This window comes from Pyxicephalus adspersus, chromosome 12, assembly GCF_032062135.1.
Source record: "Pyxicephalus adspersus chromosome 12, UCB_Pads_2.0, whole genome shotgun sequence".
In the NCBI taxonomy this organism is placed as follows: Eukaryota; Metazoa; Chordata; class Amphibia; order Anura; family Pyxicephalidae; genus Pyxicephalus; species Pyxicephalus adspersus.
In genome coordinates, this window is record NC_092869.1 from 4,129,523 (window position 1) to 4,145,822 (window position 16,300).

General features: G+C 44.8%; 1 protein-coding gene across 1 annotated transcript; it reads right to left on the reverse strand.

Annotated features, from left to right (window-relative positions):
• Positions 1-1,225: 1,225 nt before the first annotated feature.
• On the reverse strand, positions 1,226-14,868 carry PRUNE1 (prune exopolyphosphatase 1). Its single transcript, XM_072428676.1, has 7 exons — positions 14,714-14,868; positions 9,892-9,990; positions 9,476-9,681; positions 8,894-9,108; positions 7,586-7,596; positions 7,029-7,187; positions 1,226-3,850 (listed from the first exon to the last, which is right to left on the reverse strand). Exons 1-7 carry the CDS (start codon positions 14,750-14,752, stop codon positions 3,332-3,334), a joined length of 1,248 nt encoding a protein of 415 aa, XP_072284777.1. The 5' UTR covers positions 14,753-14,868; the 3' UTR covers positions 1,226-3,331.
• Between the last annotated feature and the right edge of the window lie 1,432 nt (positions 14,869-16,300).

The window sequence follows — 16,300 nt, forward strand, 5'->3', positions numbered from 1 at the left end:
GAAAATGGGTATTTATTAATATTTTACAGCAGATCAGTTCCCAGATACTGGAATAAAGCTCTGGGATGGGTGAATAAAAGGCAAAGTGTCTGATATGTGAATGTCCCGGGGAAAATGCTGCTTCTTGTCCCACCTTTTTGTCCTGATCACATGACCTAAATCCTAGGCATTTGACCACATGATCTCTGCTGAAGGGGACAGAGAGCCAATGAACATCCTCTGGCCCTCCTCACCCTCAGCCAATTTGAAAATCTGGACCCACTCCTTTCTGCTTCCCAGTCTGCCATTGGCTAGCAAGCCTGCCCAGTAGGGGGCAGAATCAGAAATCAGGGTCCATGGTAGTGGTGGTACCTTAATGTTTCTTGAGGCCAGCCTATGGCCAAGCATAGGTCAGCTGAGTTAAGAGAACCTGTGCTTTGTAGTTGGGGTAGGTTGACTCTACAACAGATTGGGTCCTGTTCTTCGCCCCCCTTTAACATACTTAAGTTTTGTCTTCCCTTAATAATATACCTTGGTCCTAGTTCCTCTTTATATTGTACTAAGAGGCATGACCCCATTTTTTAACATACCTGGGTCCCCATTCCCTATCCTTCTTGGTCCTTGACCTACTTTTACAATGTGTTTGGGTGCCTCCCCACTCTTTATAAAATACCTGGGTCCTGGCCCCCAAAAAATAGTACTTTGATCCCATTCCCTCTTAATAGCATACATGCGTCCTGAACCCCTTCTGTGACTTACCTGGGTGCTGCTCTCCACCTTTAATACATTCTTTGGAGTTAGCTGCCCTTTATATTGTATTTGGTTCCCAGCCCCCTTAATACCATACCAGGGCCCCTGGTCCCCGCCCCCCCCTCCCTCCCTTTATAACAAACCTGGGTCCTGATCACCCCTTTGTAAGGTACCTGGGTTGTGGTCCCCCTTATAATATACGCCTCTTTTATCATACGTGGGTCCCAGTGGTGGACATGGCCAACTCTGGGCCCTTGTGCAGAACTGACTTTGGGCACCCTATAGAAATGACTCAAGGCTCCTGTGGGGACCCCTGTTGGCAGAGGAAGGTATGGCACCTTTGTACCTCCCCCTATGTCCACCTCTGCTAAGTCCCCCTTGAATACTCTAACCCTCCACCCTCCAATCATGTGACCAGATCTCTTCAATCACACACAGAGGAACCACCAGAAAAGATTAATTCATAATAAAACCCAATGGAAATAAAATCACACGATTCACGATAAAACAACAAATTTTTAATCGAGCGGTTCAAATGCCGCGAGTCTGTCCAATCAGATGACATCCTATCAAATTACAAAAATAGAGGAAATTTCATGCGGGAGCTGTCCAGAAAAATAGGTTAAAAATAATAAGAAAAATGTAATATCCTCAGTCTGTTCTGAGCAGTGAAGGATATAGTTTCTGACCGAAAAATGCCTCGGTCATTGGTGTCCTGGCACTGCCCAAGTTGGTCGTTTCCTGGCCCTTCCTTGGCATCTCTATCACGAGGAAATATTGAAGAATGCGGCCAGTGAAAGTCCAGGGGTACATGCTTGCTCTACATCAGCATAGGTAGTGCAGCTACTTTTATTACACCGCTCATAGCAGCGATAGATATGATGATGTCTGGTACAATTTCCCCAAATTATATGCAGCTTTGATAAAAAGAAGCCAATTACAAAGAAAGGTAATTATATGGCAGTTTTGTGGCTTCCCCAGCAGGGGGAGGCTGTGGGTTTCCAGCTGAGCTACCTGTGTCACCTCCTAGCCAATCCATTCACTAGATGGCGCCAACACCCACCCAAGTGGAGACAGGAAGTAGAGAAAAATCTCCCCAACAAACTCTTCTCTCTACCTAAAATTTTATAGCTTTAGTTAGGTTTCAAAGAGTTAAACTTCCTGTCGTGTCACAAGCCTGGAATTAAGGGTCATTAAACAAACTCCAAATGTCTTCATCTATTTAGGGATTACAGATAATTGGAGGATGTTGTCATTTCATACAAGGAAGTTGTCCTGTCGCGGTGACACGTTGCAGCTGTGAAACACAGCAGGCCGCTCCGTCTCCCCATGCAAATCGAGTTTTAGATTTGCAATTGATCTCTAAACCATTGGACGATTGAGGGTCCGTATTTGATTGGCTGTTGAGATCCAAACATAAAGAATATATTTATGGACGACATGGGCTGCCTATTGAATGAAAAAAACAGACTCCAACATAATTCCTGTGGTCAGCAAGAGAGGATGAATCTTTCCTAGGACGGATAAAAACCTGGCAGGGAACTCCCCTCCCTGGGGTTATAAGCCCACCCCCCCAATATCTATCCAAACTTAGAAAATTCGTTTTAGATACCCTCTAGGGTATAAGTCTGTTCCCACCATAGCATTGTGCCAATGCAGGTGATTCTGTACTAGACATGTAATGACTGGGCTGCCATGCATTGTTAATTGCACCTCTAAGCTCCGCCGATGAGGAGCCTTTATGGAAAAAAACAGCATGCATTATATTTGTGTGCTATGTACTGCATTCAGCAGTCCATTTTATTGAATGCAGCATTGTAAAACATGCATGCCGTTCAAAAGCTTGAAGCCCCGATAAAGGGAGTTCCCTGTGGGCCCCCCCAAAATGCGTCCATGGCTCCTTCACATCAACATGAGATGTTTGTAAGATAATTCGGAGGTCACTTCAGGTGCAGTTGACCTCCAGCAGCTGTCCTTGCATTCCATAGGAGAAGGAGTTCTGTGGTTCTACTTCTGGCTGAAGTTGAACTTTAAAGCCTAAATTGTGAAAAATCGTCAAGTCTTTAATGCTGTCTGCACTCCAAATGGGGGGATTTCCCCTTCCCTACCATGAAGGACAGAAATTTCTTTGGTGGGGACACAGAGAAAAACAAAAACATACTTTAAATAGAATGAGGAAGGGTTAGGGCCCCTGCAGTGTTTTTATTATTATTATTATTTTATTATTATTAATAATAATATTATTAAGAACGTCTGTATCTTCTTGCCCTACTGTCAACCCCCACTTCCTGTCTTAGTGTCCCCAGGATAGGAAGTAAAGGAAAATTGCTCATTGGGGTCACAGACAGAACTAAAAACACAGATATGCAGTAATGCTACAAATTGATTGGTCTTTAGGTTGGCATGGATTTTTGGCTCTTGATTCTTCCAGGGTGGTAGGTACGAGGTTGGTGGGGGCATAGGGGCATTTTTTGATTTAAAAATAAAACCAGGATTTGCTGTGCTACAATCGAAGGTGTATCAAAAAAATGATAAAATTGCATTGCTGTTTGATAAGTACCTATATATGTAAATGAGAGGGTGGAGCCTATGATCAGCCCCGTTATTGGCCCCCAGTTATTGAATTTCCCTCTGTGTCCCCCATAGTAATACGGCTTATCCTTTCCAAGATGGCCTCGGCGGTCAGTTTCGGCAGACCGCGGTCCAACGGGCAGCCCTCCACCAGACTGTTCATAGGAGTAGGCGGGAACGAGTTCTCATCCTCTATACCGTCCTCCATTTGTTTCCTATAATGGGACCGGTAGCCCCTCCCTTTTGGGTCATCCTGGGGGTCTGATTGGTCTCCGTCGTCCCCCGGGAACTCGGTGGCCTCCAAGTGATTGTCCAAGGTTTGTTCATTGAATCCCGAATGTCCTTTGGAGTCCTCGGCCTCCTGGAACGCCTGCATGGGTCGGGAGGAGCTGTCGTTCTTCCTCAGGAAGTCCTTCAGGATGGGCAGCACTTTTTTACGGGAGGCCGACGCGTTTCCTTGGCTGTAGGCGGTCACGTGACTGCAAGGGCCACAGCTGGTCAGGGACAAATCAAGAGACGGGCTTGTGGCTTGCTCCAAGGCTCTGCTCACCTAAAACGGGTAAAAAAATGATTTTATTTGATGATCTGTGTGTCCCCGTTGGGTACATTGACCCCCCAGATAGTACCAATGACCACAGTCGTCAAGACAGAACAAAGAATTTTTATACATGAGCTGTAAGAGGTAAGGGACAAATGTGCCGGTGACAACTATCTCCATATTCTCCTTTTTTGGGGGGAGATTTTTTGCACTTCCTGTTGTATTTGCAAGACAGGAAGTGAAGGGAAATCTCCCTAGCAGCACACAAATGGCACAGTAGCCCCAGTCCTCCTAACAATTACCCCTCAATGACCACTATTACCAAGACCGAATCATGGAGATTCCTAGGAGTATTTACACCCTCACTTATTCACATTTACCCTTATTTCCCTGATGACCAATATCACACGACAGGAAGTACAAATTCTTTAAGTGAGTTGTCATGAAGAGGTGAGGGGACAAACATAATGATCTGACTGTCTTGGTTAAAATGGGATAGATCTTTTTACTCTGGGAGATTTCTTCTCACTTCCTGTTGCGTCTCCAAGACAGGAAGTGAAGATAAATCTCCCCTGCAGAACACAACCTGCACAGTGGCCCCGTTTTTTATTCCTTTATGTAAGCAATGAACCAGGTCTACGTTTGGCTGGAAAGAAGGCCCAGTTCTATTGCTCTTCAAGGGACCTGGAGCTGGAAGCACACCCTGCACCCCATTGGTTGTTCTTACGGAAGACCTGGAGCCAGGAACACAGCAGGTAATATGTACTAAACCTTTGTGTAGCGTAACTCTGAATTGATCACAGAGACTATAGGATATAGTTATAAAGAATTGGCATATTGGTTTGTTTTATCATTCTGTGCAAAGTGAGATGGGTGAATGTGCTTGAAAGTTAATTAGAGATGAGTGAATTTACCTAAAATGCATTTAAAAGACATTGGTGAACACATTGGTAGTATCAGGTGTCATTCATAATTCGTCCACCAGGTGATGTTGTGTTTATTTTCAATAACAATGCATTTGTATTCTTTGGGAATTAAAGTAAACACAACACCACCTAGTGGACAGATTGAGAAGATCCTGAAGCTCCTTACAGAGGACACAAAATCTAGTTTCCTGCTACACGGACAATATAAACTCTGGGCAACTAGTTAATAATTGAGGAAGCTAATCAACAGGACACCTAATTCTTGCTCCTTTTACATTTTTGTACTCATTACCTGCAGGTGCAGTGAAAGTTACCACTGCATCATGGAGCTTAGCAATGGGGACTTCTAATTTTTTATCTTACTTCCTGTTGTGTCCTTGGGGCAGGAAGTAAAGGTAAATCCTCCCAGATATGAAAACTGACACTTACTGTGCCTCCAATCCTGTGCTGAGTCTCTCCAACAGCTTCTGGGTTCACCCAGAACTCCAGCGCTGCTGCTATTCAGGAATCAATGCTATTTAAGGTGTAGCAATGCGTTGCTGGAGTAATGTGACGCTACATTAGTGCTGAGCTGCCCCAGTCTGAGATTCTTTACCCTTACTAACCCTCGTGCCTTCTGCAATCCTTCTGCCCTCAGTGAACTTTGTGCCTCCGTGACCTCCTTGCCTGTTGCACACTTTCACATTTGGCTCGTTCCAAGTTCGCCCTTTGGTGTGGTAGCTCATCTAATGGCTGGCTGCACGGGGGCCGTCCATCTTGCCAGGATGGCTCTATAGGCTCTGCACCTCGACCTTTTTTAGGATTCACCCCCCCCCAGCATCGAGCATCGAGTTGACTTTAACTACTATGGTGGCACTTATTGCCAACAGCTGTCCAATGCCGTGCAGCACCTGGATGATGGCGGCTGTGGCAGCAACCAAAACAGGGCACAGGTAGAGGTAAATACACCAAAATTTGGCAAAAGCCCAGCCAGCGGAATCTAATTTGGGAAATGGCATTGGGCTTTAAATTGCCCATTACAGAGGCTCCATGTCACCAATCCTGGACCTGTCCTGGTGCCAAAATCATCAGCCAATTTTTTGTTATTCCAAATACACACCAAAAATATTACCCCAAAAACATTGGCTTCTTTAAGAATTGCCCCAAGACCCCAGATCATGGACATTGGAAAGAATATGCATACCCCCCTCTCTCTGGTATCTGCACCGGGAATAAACCAGAACGCCCGGGCCCGTGCAATCCTATCTACTGTTGGATCACCGGCCTTTTTTAGGTGAATTCTGAAATCAAATCTGCCCCCCCCCCCCCTATAAAAGGGTTAACGTGAGGTATATTACCCGGGTCATACAGGCCACACATAACCTGCCGAAGATACGAGCAAAGGTTCCAAACAACCCGCCGGTAATATTTAACCAAACGACAACCTTCAAAAACATGATCCAGAGTTTTTGAAAAAAGTTTTTAGCGCCCCCACCAAAGCAATCAATTTCCAATTACCCCCCATAAATGTGAACTTACCCCCCAGCAGATTACACAGCGAGATCCCACAGCAGGCTGCCAGTGTGGAGGCAATTGAAGCTTGACTCAAATTTCACAACTGTAAAAGCTTAAACTTTGGTCCGGTTAATAAGTGACCGGGTCGGCACTTCCCTCGGTTACATGAGGGCTTGTCCTGGGCATGGCAAGTATTTACCAGAAAGATCAGCCCGGGTTTTACTGTACATTCCAGACATATCGGGACATTTGCTGCAAGATCTACCAACATCACATAGGGGCTCCGCAAAGTCATTTGAGAAGTATTTCTGAATCTTTTTTATGAAAACAGCTCCTGGTGATCCTGCCATGAAAATCTTTGCTGAAACACTTTCTGGTACAGGGTGACAACTCCTTATGCCTGTCTCCAAATGGAACTCCTGCGTTGTCACCCTGTCACATGGCCTTCGGTTAGAGACACGTTATGCAGGTGTGGCCCCCTGTTGTCACCATCAGAAAACTGGCCATGCAATTGTTGACCCACACACACACCAGTTACATTCGTCATAGAGCTCAAGGACTGGAAATTCAAGCACAGAGATCCCACCATTAAAGCCCCTTCCGGGATAGACCCCTTTTGCTGTTTTTACTGTAATGGTCTTAGCGCCCTCTAGTGGCCTGCTTGTGTCAAGGTCTGTACATCTGCTGTACCCCATATAAGGGCCTCCCACCATCCCCGTGCCAGGTCTATACATGAAAAGGTACAGGACAGTACAAGCCCCTATACATACCAGTTTCCGGAGCTCCCCCTGCTGGCTGTACACTGCAATTTGCCTGATGGGCTCATTCTCGGCAGTGAAGGTGATGACCATGGCCACCAGGACGTTGTAGCCATATTTTCGGCAGAAAACCTGCAAGTCGTTTTCCAAACCCTCTCTCCGCAGGAACTCCTGAAGTAGAAATCAGAAGAAATAAAAACTTCTGCACTGACAGGTTCTCTTTAAGCAACTTCAAAAATTAAAAATTTGGTAACAACATACAGCAATCATAATGAATCCATCAATGCTGCACTACACACCACCTCCCACTCTCCACATCTCCATAACAAAGGTGGCGTTCTGCAGACCATAGTCAGGTCTGACAACACTGCTCGGCATTTCAGTGCAGAAGATATGACGTTGTCAGTTCAAACAGGAAGTTAGGAGAGCACTGGATTTGTGGCAGTGCCAATGATCCAATTGCCAATGATCTGAGGTTTTGCGACGCCTTTTGTAATAGGCGAGGGGTCACATTCCACCCTCCCAGCATTCCCTGAATTATTCACCCACTATTACACCGCATGGCTCACACTGCTGCCTCCTGTACAAATGAGCGAGGGGGCTCTAAGTGACCCCATGGGCTTCAAATGTTGAAGTTAATATGTATCCAAACCCAAGATGTCAGAGATGTCACATATTGCTGATTACCCCTCCTTGGATGAGCTAGATGGATTTTGCTGCCTTTGCCAGCTGGTGATCCTGCCAGTAACACACTTCCTGTTCTATGGGGACAGTATTCCCTCACCATACTGTGTATATGTGTATACTGTGCATACTGTGCATACTGTGTGTATATATATATATATATATATATATATATATATATATATATATATATATATATATATAGCAGCAGCCCATAACATAGGGGGTGGGGTTCTCCAGAAAAAAATTATAAGAAATTTATAGTCAAGGGTTACTTACACTTTAGTTCACAGAAAAGCGTGGGAATCTAATGCTCAAATCTCTATTCTGTGATTGGCTTCAGATTATCAGCAAGCAAAGCACAGATGATCCTCAGGGGCGGGGCCAATCATGACTCAGGGATTAAAGTAAATATTTGCATAGTAGAGATCTAATTATTAGAGATCTAAGTTTTATTTAAATCTCAGCATTTCCTGTACAGGCTTGTCTCCACCTACTTTCAGGCCTCCCTAACCTTTAATTGGTTGAGGAGACCACATATTTAATTAGGCAGCCAATAGAAAGGACGTGGGAAAGACCCATGGTCACTGGTGGTCGGTGGGAAAGACCCATGGTCACTGGTGGTCGGTGGGAAAGACCCATGGTCACTGGTGGTAGGTGGGAAAGACCCATGGTCACTGGTGGTCGGTGGGAAAGACCCCTGGTCATTGGTGGTCATTGGGAAAGACCCATGGTCAATGGTGGTCATTGGGAAAGACCCATGGTCAATGGTGGTCATTGGGAAAGACCCATTGTCAATGGTGGTCATTGGGAAAGGTGCCTCATACATTGTAAGTCAGTGGGAAAAGAACTCCAATATAATGGTTGTCAGTGGAAAAGACCCATGGTCATTGGTGGTCAGTGCCCTATACATTGAGACCAAGAAAAGAACCCCCATATGTCAGTGATCAGTGAAAAGAATAGCCCCTTACACACAGTAAAAAGTCCATTGGGGCCAGTGGTTATTTATCCAAGAGATGAGAACCCCAACTGGTCTAGTGTCTAACCAGTTGACATTGGTCCCGAAACTTTGAAGACATCTTTAGTAGTGAGAGCAATCTGCCCCTGGCCATTACTCAAGGAGCCCTGTACATAACTGTAAAGTTTTGGACAACCCGCCACTCCCCGTCTTTATGACATCTAGAGATGGTGACCCCCTCGAAATGTATCCTTTTGGCACTCACCTCGAAGAAGAGCCGCCAACTGGAGGTCCAGAATTTGTGGGGCCTCCTGGACGATCTTCTCCGCAACCAATGTGTTGCAGGATCCCACCAACTCCAGAGTGACCCGACAATTTGCAGAAGGCTTCCGCTCCAAAACATGGTGGTCAATGACCTCGGTCACCACGTCTTCCATGAAGGAGTCTGACCTGATGAGTGAAAAAAGTTAAATTTATCGGCAAAATGGAACGTTTTTTTTACCTGGAACAATCATTGGTGAAGGATCTTGGGGTGAGTCTCCAATAAGGGTTATTTTATCTATTTGTGGAAGATGTTGGGGTGACCCATTACTTGGGTGTTTATAAATCTTGGGGAGGAGGGGGGTCCAGAAGCAAGTCTCTAACTCCTGTTGGCAAACTTCGAATTTTGGGTTCTCCTCTAACAGATGCACTCTCATACATGGGGGAAAAATTCCCAGAGCACTATGGGTAAGCTAAAGACTCAGCCAGGTCCACTTTTAAATTCTAGGAATTCTCGGAAATCTCGGCCCCAGGGCCAGGTGGGTTTACCAATTACCTGGGCAGCACATTGTGATCCACCAGGGACAACGACAGCTGACCCGATTCATAGAGCTCGGCCAGGTCTACTTCATCGCGGAAGGTCAGCAGCTCTTCCGATATTCCGTTTTCCCGCAGGAAAAAGCCGCATTCCGTCCTGAGCGGGAAATCTTCTCGTGGGATGTTCAACACCGGCACATACACCAAATTTTTACTGGATGAAGTCTGACCAAAAACAAAATTATTTTTATGGTTCATTTCTTAATTGTTATCTAAACAGGATTCCACATGTGCATGACCACAGTTGAGCAAATGTTAATGAAAAGGGAAAGAGAAGGAGGAGCCACAGACTGGACACACCTTATCCTGATCAACCAATAGGAAGTCCGGTGATTCATGGTCCCTCCCCTGAGCTGCACACTTTACTCAACTCACCTTGGAAAGGAAGTAGGCCAGAGTTATGGCTGAAACCACGGAATCTAAATCACAAGCTTCATTCCCGAGGACCACGTGGAACTCGTAGCCATCTTTATTCTAGGAAACAAAAATGAATACATGCAAATTATAATTATATGCAAATCAGCCCCATGTTCATCTCAGCCTAGGCCAATTTGGGATTATAGGGGGGGTTTATGAATGTTAGTCACATGACCATTAGCTGCCTAATATGGCTGCTAACATTGTTAAATCTGGTGAGGGAACCTTTAAATACCCAACCAGGGAAATGATCATCATAAATGGATTTTTTGTTTGTTAATTTATTTGTTTATTAATCTGATCATTATCATGGTTTGAGTCAATATCCTTTGCAGATAATCTCTGCTATAGGCAGGAAAGCAAACATGTGCAGCACTTAAACATCCGTGACATTGGTTGAACAAATTGCAGAGATTCTTTTTGTCACCTGTGGAATAGGAAGCGGAGCCCGGTCTGGAGTCTGATTCAGCTATGAAGCGGAGGACCTGTGTGTATTGTCTCAAACAGAGATCATAAAGCTCTCCCCGACAATGTAGCCATTCACATTTTCATCTGGAAGGTTGGCGCCAATTTTGTGCAGGCATCATTCAGTAAATTTCCATTAGCACTTTGCTGTTTTGCTTTTCTGGCTTGTGTACTGACTTACGAGTGACACTAACGAATGATTATCCGAGTCAATAAGCTGACAAGTGGAGTATCCAGGGAACCGAAACATCTCAGCGCCTGGATAGTTTAAAAAGTTGGACCCTAAAAACCGGCGCTGTCCTCAAACCATGGCAGGGTTCACTCGTTACCCGGATACGGCGCCCATTGTGCTGGCGGGGGCACCGAGCCGTAATGTGATTACACAACCAGGGGCCCGGTAATTGATTTATAGAGAGGCGGCTCGGAGGTCTAATGCTCGGAGAGCACACAAAGCACCATATGTCCCGGTGTTCCCGGACTCGCACGGCCCATTGGTTCGGGATAAACAATATTTACCCGGCGTTCCTTAAAAGCCGAATTAGCCGGAGGGGACAAATGGAGCGGCGGCTCTAATGGAAAGATTACGGATCGGGGAGTTCAATACAGAGATCCCTGGCATAGTAACATGAACCTTTCCCAACATGGCGCCCATACCTGAACACAACATTATATTTAGAGCCTGGAATTGTCAGAGCAGAGCATATCACGTACAGCACAGTGTAAAAATAAGAACAGTATGGAGTATATACCATGTAACAGTGTATAGTATAGAACATACAGCACAGTGTATATAGGGGATCTGCATGGAGTATATACCATACAGCAAAGTGTATAGAGGGGATCTGCATGGAGTATATAGATCTGCATGGAGTATATAGCATACAGCACAGTGTATAGAGTGTAGCAATGTACGGAGACAGAGGTGAATCTGTACGGCAGGGGCATGGAGTGTAACAGGATAGCGCGGGGGCAGATTAGGGTACAGAAATAGATCTGTGTACGGCACACAAAGGGCAATTACCAATCTTAACCCCCCCACCCCCGGGGTCATTAAAAAAGAAAATATCTGAAAAAGAAGCACTTAAGTCACAAATAGGAATGCCTGGCAGCGCTAATGAACGACCTTGAGCGTCTCGGACCTCCTCGTCCATCCGGAAAACACATCGATAAAAACGCATTAATTCCCCGACGCGAGCCGGCGCCATAAAACCTAATCACCGACTTCCAGGCTTTTAAAGGGACCATCGGGTGAATTCTCTTTATGACTTTTGTGAAGTGAAGCTGAAAGCCATCTCACATCACGCACAGAGGTGCAGGGCGGCCAGGAGTTGTTTTCTGAATGCCAGGCAGTGCAATCAGCATTCGTGCTGAACAAGTGCCGCAAGCAAAATAATTGCAAGTGCATACACAAGGGCCTTAAAGGCAGGATCAACACGCATGATATTCCAGCATAGTTGCTGACACGGCAACAATCACAGCAAACACACTCGTCTTACTTATCGCACAACATTTACCCATCAACAAGCTCACTGTCAGTGCCAGACACTGGAACAACGGCGCCCATTGTTAGTAAACAATTGTTTGGATTGTGTTGTGGGCAAAACAAATCTACATTTCCGCTTCTTCTTTTTAACGTGTCTTAGAGTGATCAGATCAGGCCACGCCCCTTTCAAAACAAGCCACGCCCATAAGACTAAGAGGGGATTTATAGGAACATGTCCCAAGTGAAAAAAAAACCTTTTTCCATAAATGAAAGTATTTGCAGGAAAAAAACGACTTTCAATGAAGCTTTAAATGGGCTTTTTGAGTTATTAGCAAAGCCTTTAAACATATTAGTAAGAGGGAGGAGGTAGGGAGATATACAGGGATAGTTATAGGGACATGTCCCAAGAGAAAAATGTATAGTCAGGAAAATGTGTTTTTTAAGCAAGTATGGTTTCTTTGTTTGCATTTGGGAAATGTTCCTAAAAGACTACCTGACCCCTCCAGCACTACAATTATATGACAATTATATGTTTGGGTTTACCAGTAACCTCAAAAGATCATTAGGCGGCTTTACAAATCCATTTTTACCAATTATACGTTTATGTTTTTTCACGTGGGACTTGTTCCTATAAGCTCTGACACTCTATGCCAATTCCTCCAATATATCAGGCTGAGCAGGAAGACGGGAGTGTCCGAATCCAGTCTATAGACTGCTTATGTAAATATATATATATATATATATATATATATATATATATATATATATATATATATTTAGCGGGTGCAGAAGGGATTCACCCTCTTCCTTGTCTTGGTGCTGTCACTGGGGATGGAGGGGGGGTATTCTTGTGCCACCTCAAAAAGAATTCTTCCTTCCTTTTAAATATTTCTTCTCATTATCTGCTGGGTTTCTGGAAGAAAAAAAAAAGACCGGTGACTGCTTTGCTCTTTTCTTGTGCAGGGTGCCTGGTCTTGTCTCCGCCCCTCCTGTTGTTTTCAGCAGGCAGCTTACAGTGGGTGGTCCTATCAGGACTTAGATAGATAGATTTAGGTCAGAGGGGTGCAGGATTGGTCCATATATGCCAATGAGGTGCCACTCTGCCACCCAATCAGTGATTTCATGGGTTTCCCTTAATGTCCCCCCCCCCCCCCCAGAGAGTGGCCCATATTTCACAAGAGAGGAGAGGTGAGAATTTCATGGTCATGTGACCCTCCCCATGCAGAACTTGTGTGACTCCATTCACAGGCCTGCGGTCACCATCCAGCACCAGGCACAAGGGAGAGCCTGTCAGGGTTCTCACCACCAAATTATCATGTGACCGGGGCCCTGGGAGAGGCGGCAGTGGGGCCCTCAGTGCTGATAACACGACTGCTAGATAAAAAGGTGCAAACGTTTCAATGAAGCCAGGGGACGCCAATGGCAGCCACACATACGGAATAAGAACAGAACACGCATGTAGGGAGCACACACATATGTAGAAAATACACACGCAGGGAGTACACACACGCAGACAGGAGCTCTCCCTGTCACTATCTGCCATGGAATGTGCACAGATGTCTCCCCTCCTTCACTTTCTCCTCTCTAACACGCACGCACGCACACACACATGCAGGAATACACATGTACACACACGCACATGCAGGGAGTACTTACACGCAGGGAGTACACACACACATGCAGGGAGTACACACACACGCAGGGAGTACACACACACACATGCAGGGAGTACACACACACACATGCAGGGAGTACACACACACACATGCAGGGAGTACACGCACACATGCAGGGAGTACACGCACACATGCAGGGAGTACACGCACACATGCAGGGAGTACACACATGCAGGGAGTACACGCACACATGCAGGGAGTACACGCACACATGCAGGGAGTACACGCACACATGCAGGGAGTATACACACACACGCAGGGAGTACACACACACACGCAGGGAGCACACACATGCAGGGAGTACAAACACACAGGAGCACACACACACACAGGAGCACACACACGCAGGAGTACACACACACACAGGAGCACACACACACACAGGAGCACACACACGCAGGGAGTACACACACGCACGCTGGGAGCACACACACGCAGACAGGAGCTGTCCCTGTCACTCTCCGCCATGGAATGTGCACAGATGTCTCCTCTCCTTCACTTTCTCCTCTCTAACAAGTTTACAGCACACACTCTGAGCTCAGGCTTTAGTGACAACAACACAACAATCTTCAGCAATCTGAAAATGACCAAATTATTATTTTACAACATAATGATCAGCCTCCAGGTGGATATAGCGGGAACATTAGCAGTAGTGTAGTATGCAGGTGACCTTTACACATAAATTCCAGAATGACAGAGCTCCTGCAATGGAAGGGTTAAGCACAGTGACAACGTCATTTCCTAAAGGTCAAAAGTGAGCGACGCAGAAAATGATCCAAGTGCGGGAAAATCTTTGTGAAAATTTATGTGAATTTGTTGTAAAATTTGGGATTCTTTCTATTGGTCCGAAGTGCCGCTGAACCAATTTGGGTAAATAAAAATAAGGTGCCCTATATGGCACGGGGACGGTGGCACTGCCATCAAGGCGGAATGATGATACAGTGGTAGGGTGGTCACTGCGACAGGGCATTCCGTGACATTTGCCCGGTGATCATGCGTATGCCGTACAATACAAACCTCAGCTATACATACACACAGACAGAGCACACAGGTTACACCAGGTGACCACTACATGCCACTCACAGCTTCTATATTACCATATTAGATTGCTAGCTCTTCAGCCAAGATCTGAGGTCGTATAACAAGGTTTTCATACCTGTAAGGCGGCCTTGCAGCCCCGCAAGAAATTCTCCATTCTGCCCAATATACACAGCGCTCTGCTCCACACTCTGCACCCTTCACCACTCCACTGTGCACAAGGCTGGAGCCTGAATCACACAGCCTGCCGCACAGCATGATGGGAGATGGAGTGCCTGGCTCTGCTGGGCTGTCACATGGGACCCTGAGAGCCAACCACAATCTTTGTTTACTGCCCAGCTTACGTGTTACAATGTTTCTATTGGAGGATTGTCACCAATACATTGTTACATGTTTATTATGTTTATATTCTATTCTATTATACTGATATATATTACATATTTATATTCTAGGGCGGTATACTGTTTTATGTATTTATTTTATATGTATATGTGACTTTTATGTATATTATATGATATATATTATTACATATTTATATTATATTGTGTTATAATATACTCTATTATATATATATATATTTTATATGACTTTTATATATATTATATGATATAATATATTACATATTTATTATACAGTGTGTTATATTATATGTATATGTGACTTTTATGAATATTATATAATATATTATATTACATATTTATAATATGGGGTGGTATATTATATTATACTCATATATATATATATATTACATGTTTATATGACTTTTATATATCTTAATATTATTATTAACAAACAGGATTTATATAGCGCCAACATATTACGCAGCGGAGTACATTAAATAGGGGGTGCAAATGACAAACCCAGGATCTTGCCCCGGAGCGCTTAGAATCTTTGAAGTGAGGGAAGTATCACACAATAGGAGGGTATTATTTTTTATTTATATTATATTACAAATGTATATTGTAGGGTGTTTTATTATTTTATACTCATTTTTATATATATATTTTATATGATTATATATATTTATTACATGATATTATATAAATTACATGATCTGGGGTGCATGTGGGGGTAGTATAATGATCTGGAGTGCCTGTGGGGGTAGTTGTTATGATCTGGGGTGTCTGTGGGGGCAGTGTTATGATCTGGGGTGTCTGTGGGGGCAGTGTTATGATCTGGGGTGCCTGTGGGGGCAGTGTAATGATCTGGAGTGCCTGTGGGGGCAGTGTTATGATCTGGGGTGCCTGTGGGGACAGTGTTATGATCAGGGGTGTGTGTCGGGGCAGTGTTATGATCTGGAGTGCCTGTGGGGGCAGTGTTATGATCTGGGGTACTTGTGGGGTCAATGTTATGATCTGGGGTTTCTTCAGTTGGCCAGGTCTAGGTTGAACAATGGTTGGCACCCAAAAAATGGGAATCAAAGCTCAAGGTGAAAAGCTCCAATTAAATATTAGGGGTCTTTTAAAAAAAAATGAATCTGACATTCATTGAAACATTCCCTGGTGGAGAGTCTTGCAGGTCTTGATGTGTTTTGTGTGATTCTCCCATATCTCTGCAGTCATCCGGTGTTAACTTCCTGTTATAAAGACCGGTCATTGCTGTTCCCTCTCCTTGTGCAGAGTGACTGGTCTTGTCTCCACCCCTCCTGTGTTTATCTGCAGGCAGCCTGTAGTAGGTGGGGCTATCATGCCCCTCCCACTGCTCC

Excerpts from the sequence above, each read along its gene's own strand:
- PRUNE1 (XM_072428676.1), bottom strand. The coding sequence starts at position 14,752 with ATGGAGAATTTCTTGCGGGGCTGCAAGGCCGCCTTACAG. Across the intron at positions 9,682-9,891 it reads TGGCCTACTTCCTTTCCAAG|ACTTCATCCAGTAAAAATTT; the intron begins GTGAGTTGAGTA and ends GTTTTTGGTCAG. Across the intron at positions 3,851-7,028 it reads AGGGGGAGCTCCGGAAACTG|GTGAGCAGAGCCTTGGAGCA; the intron begins GTATGTATAGGG and ends TACCCGTTTTAG.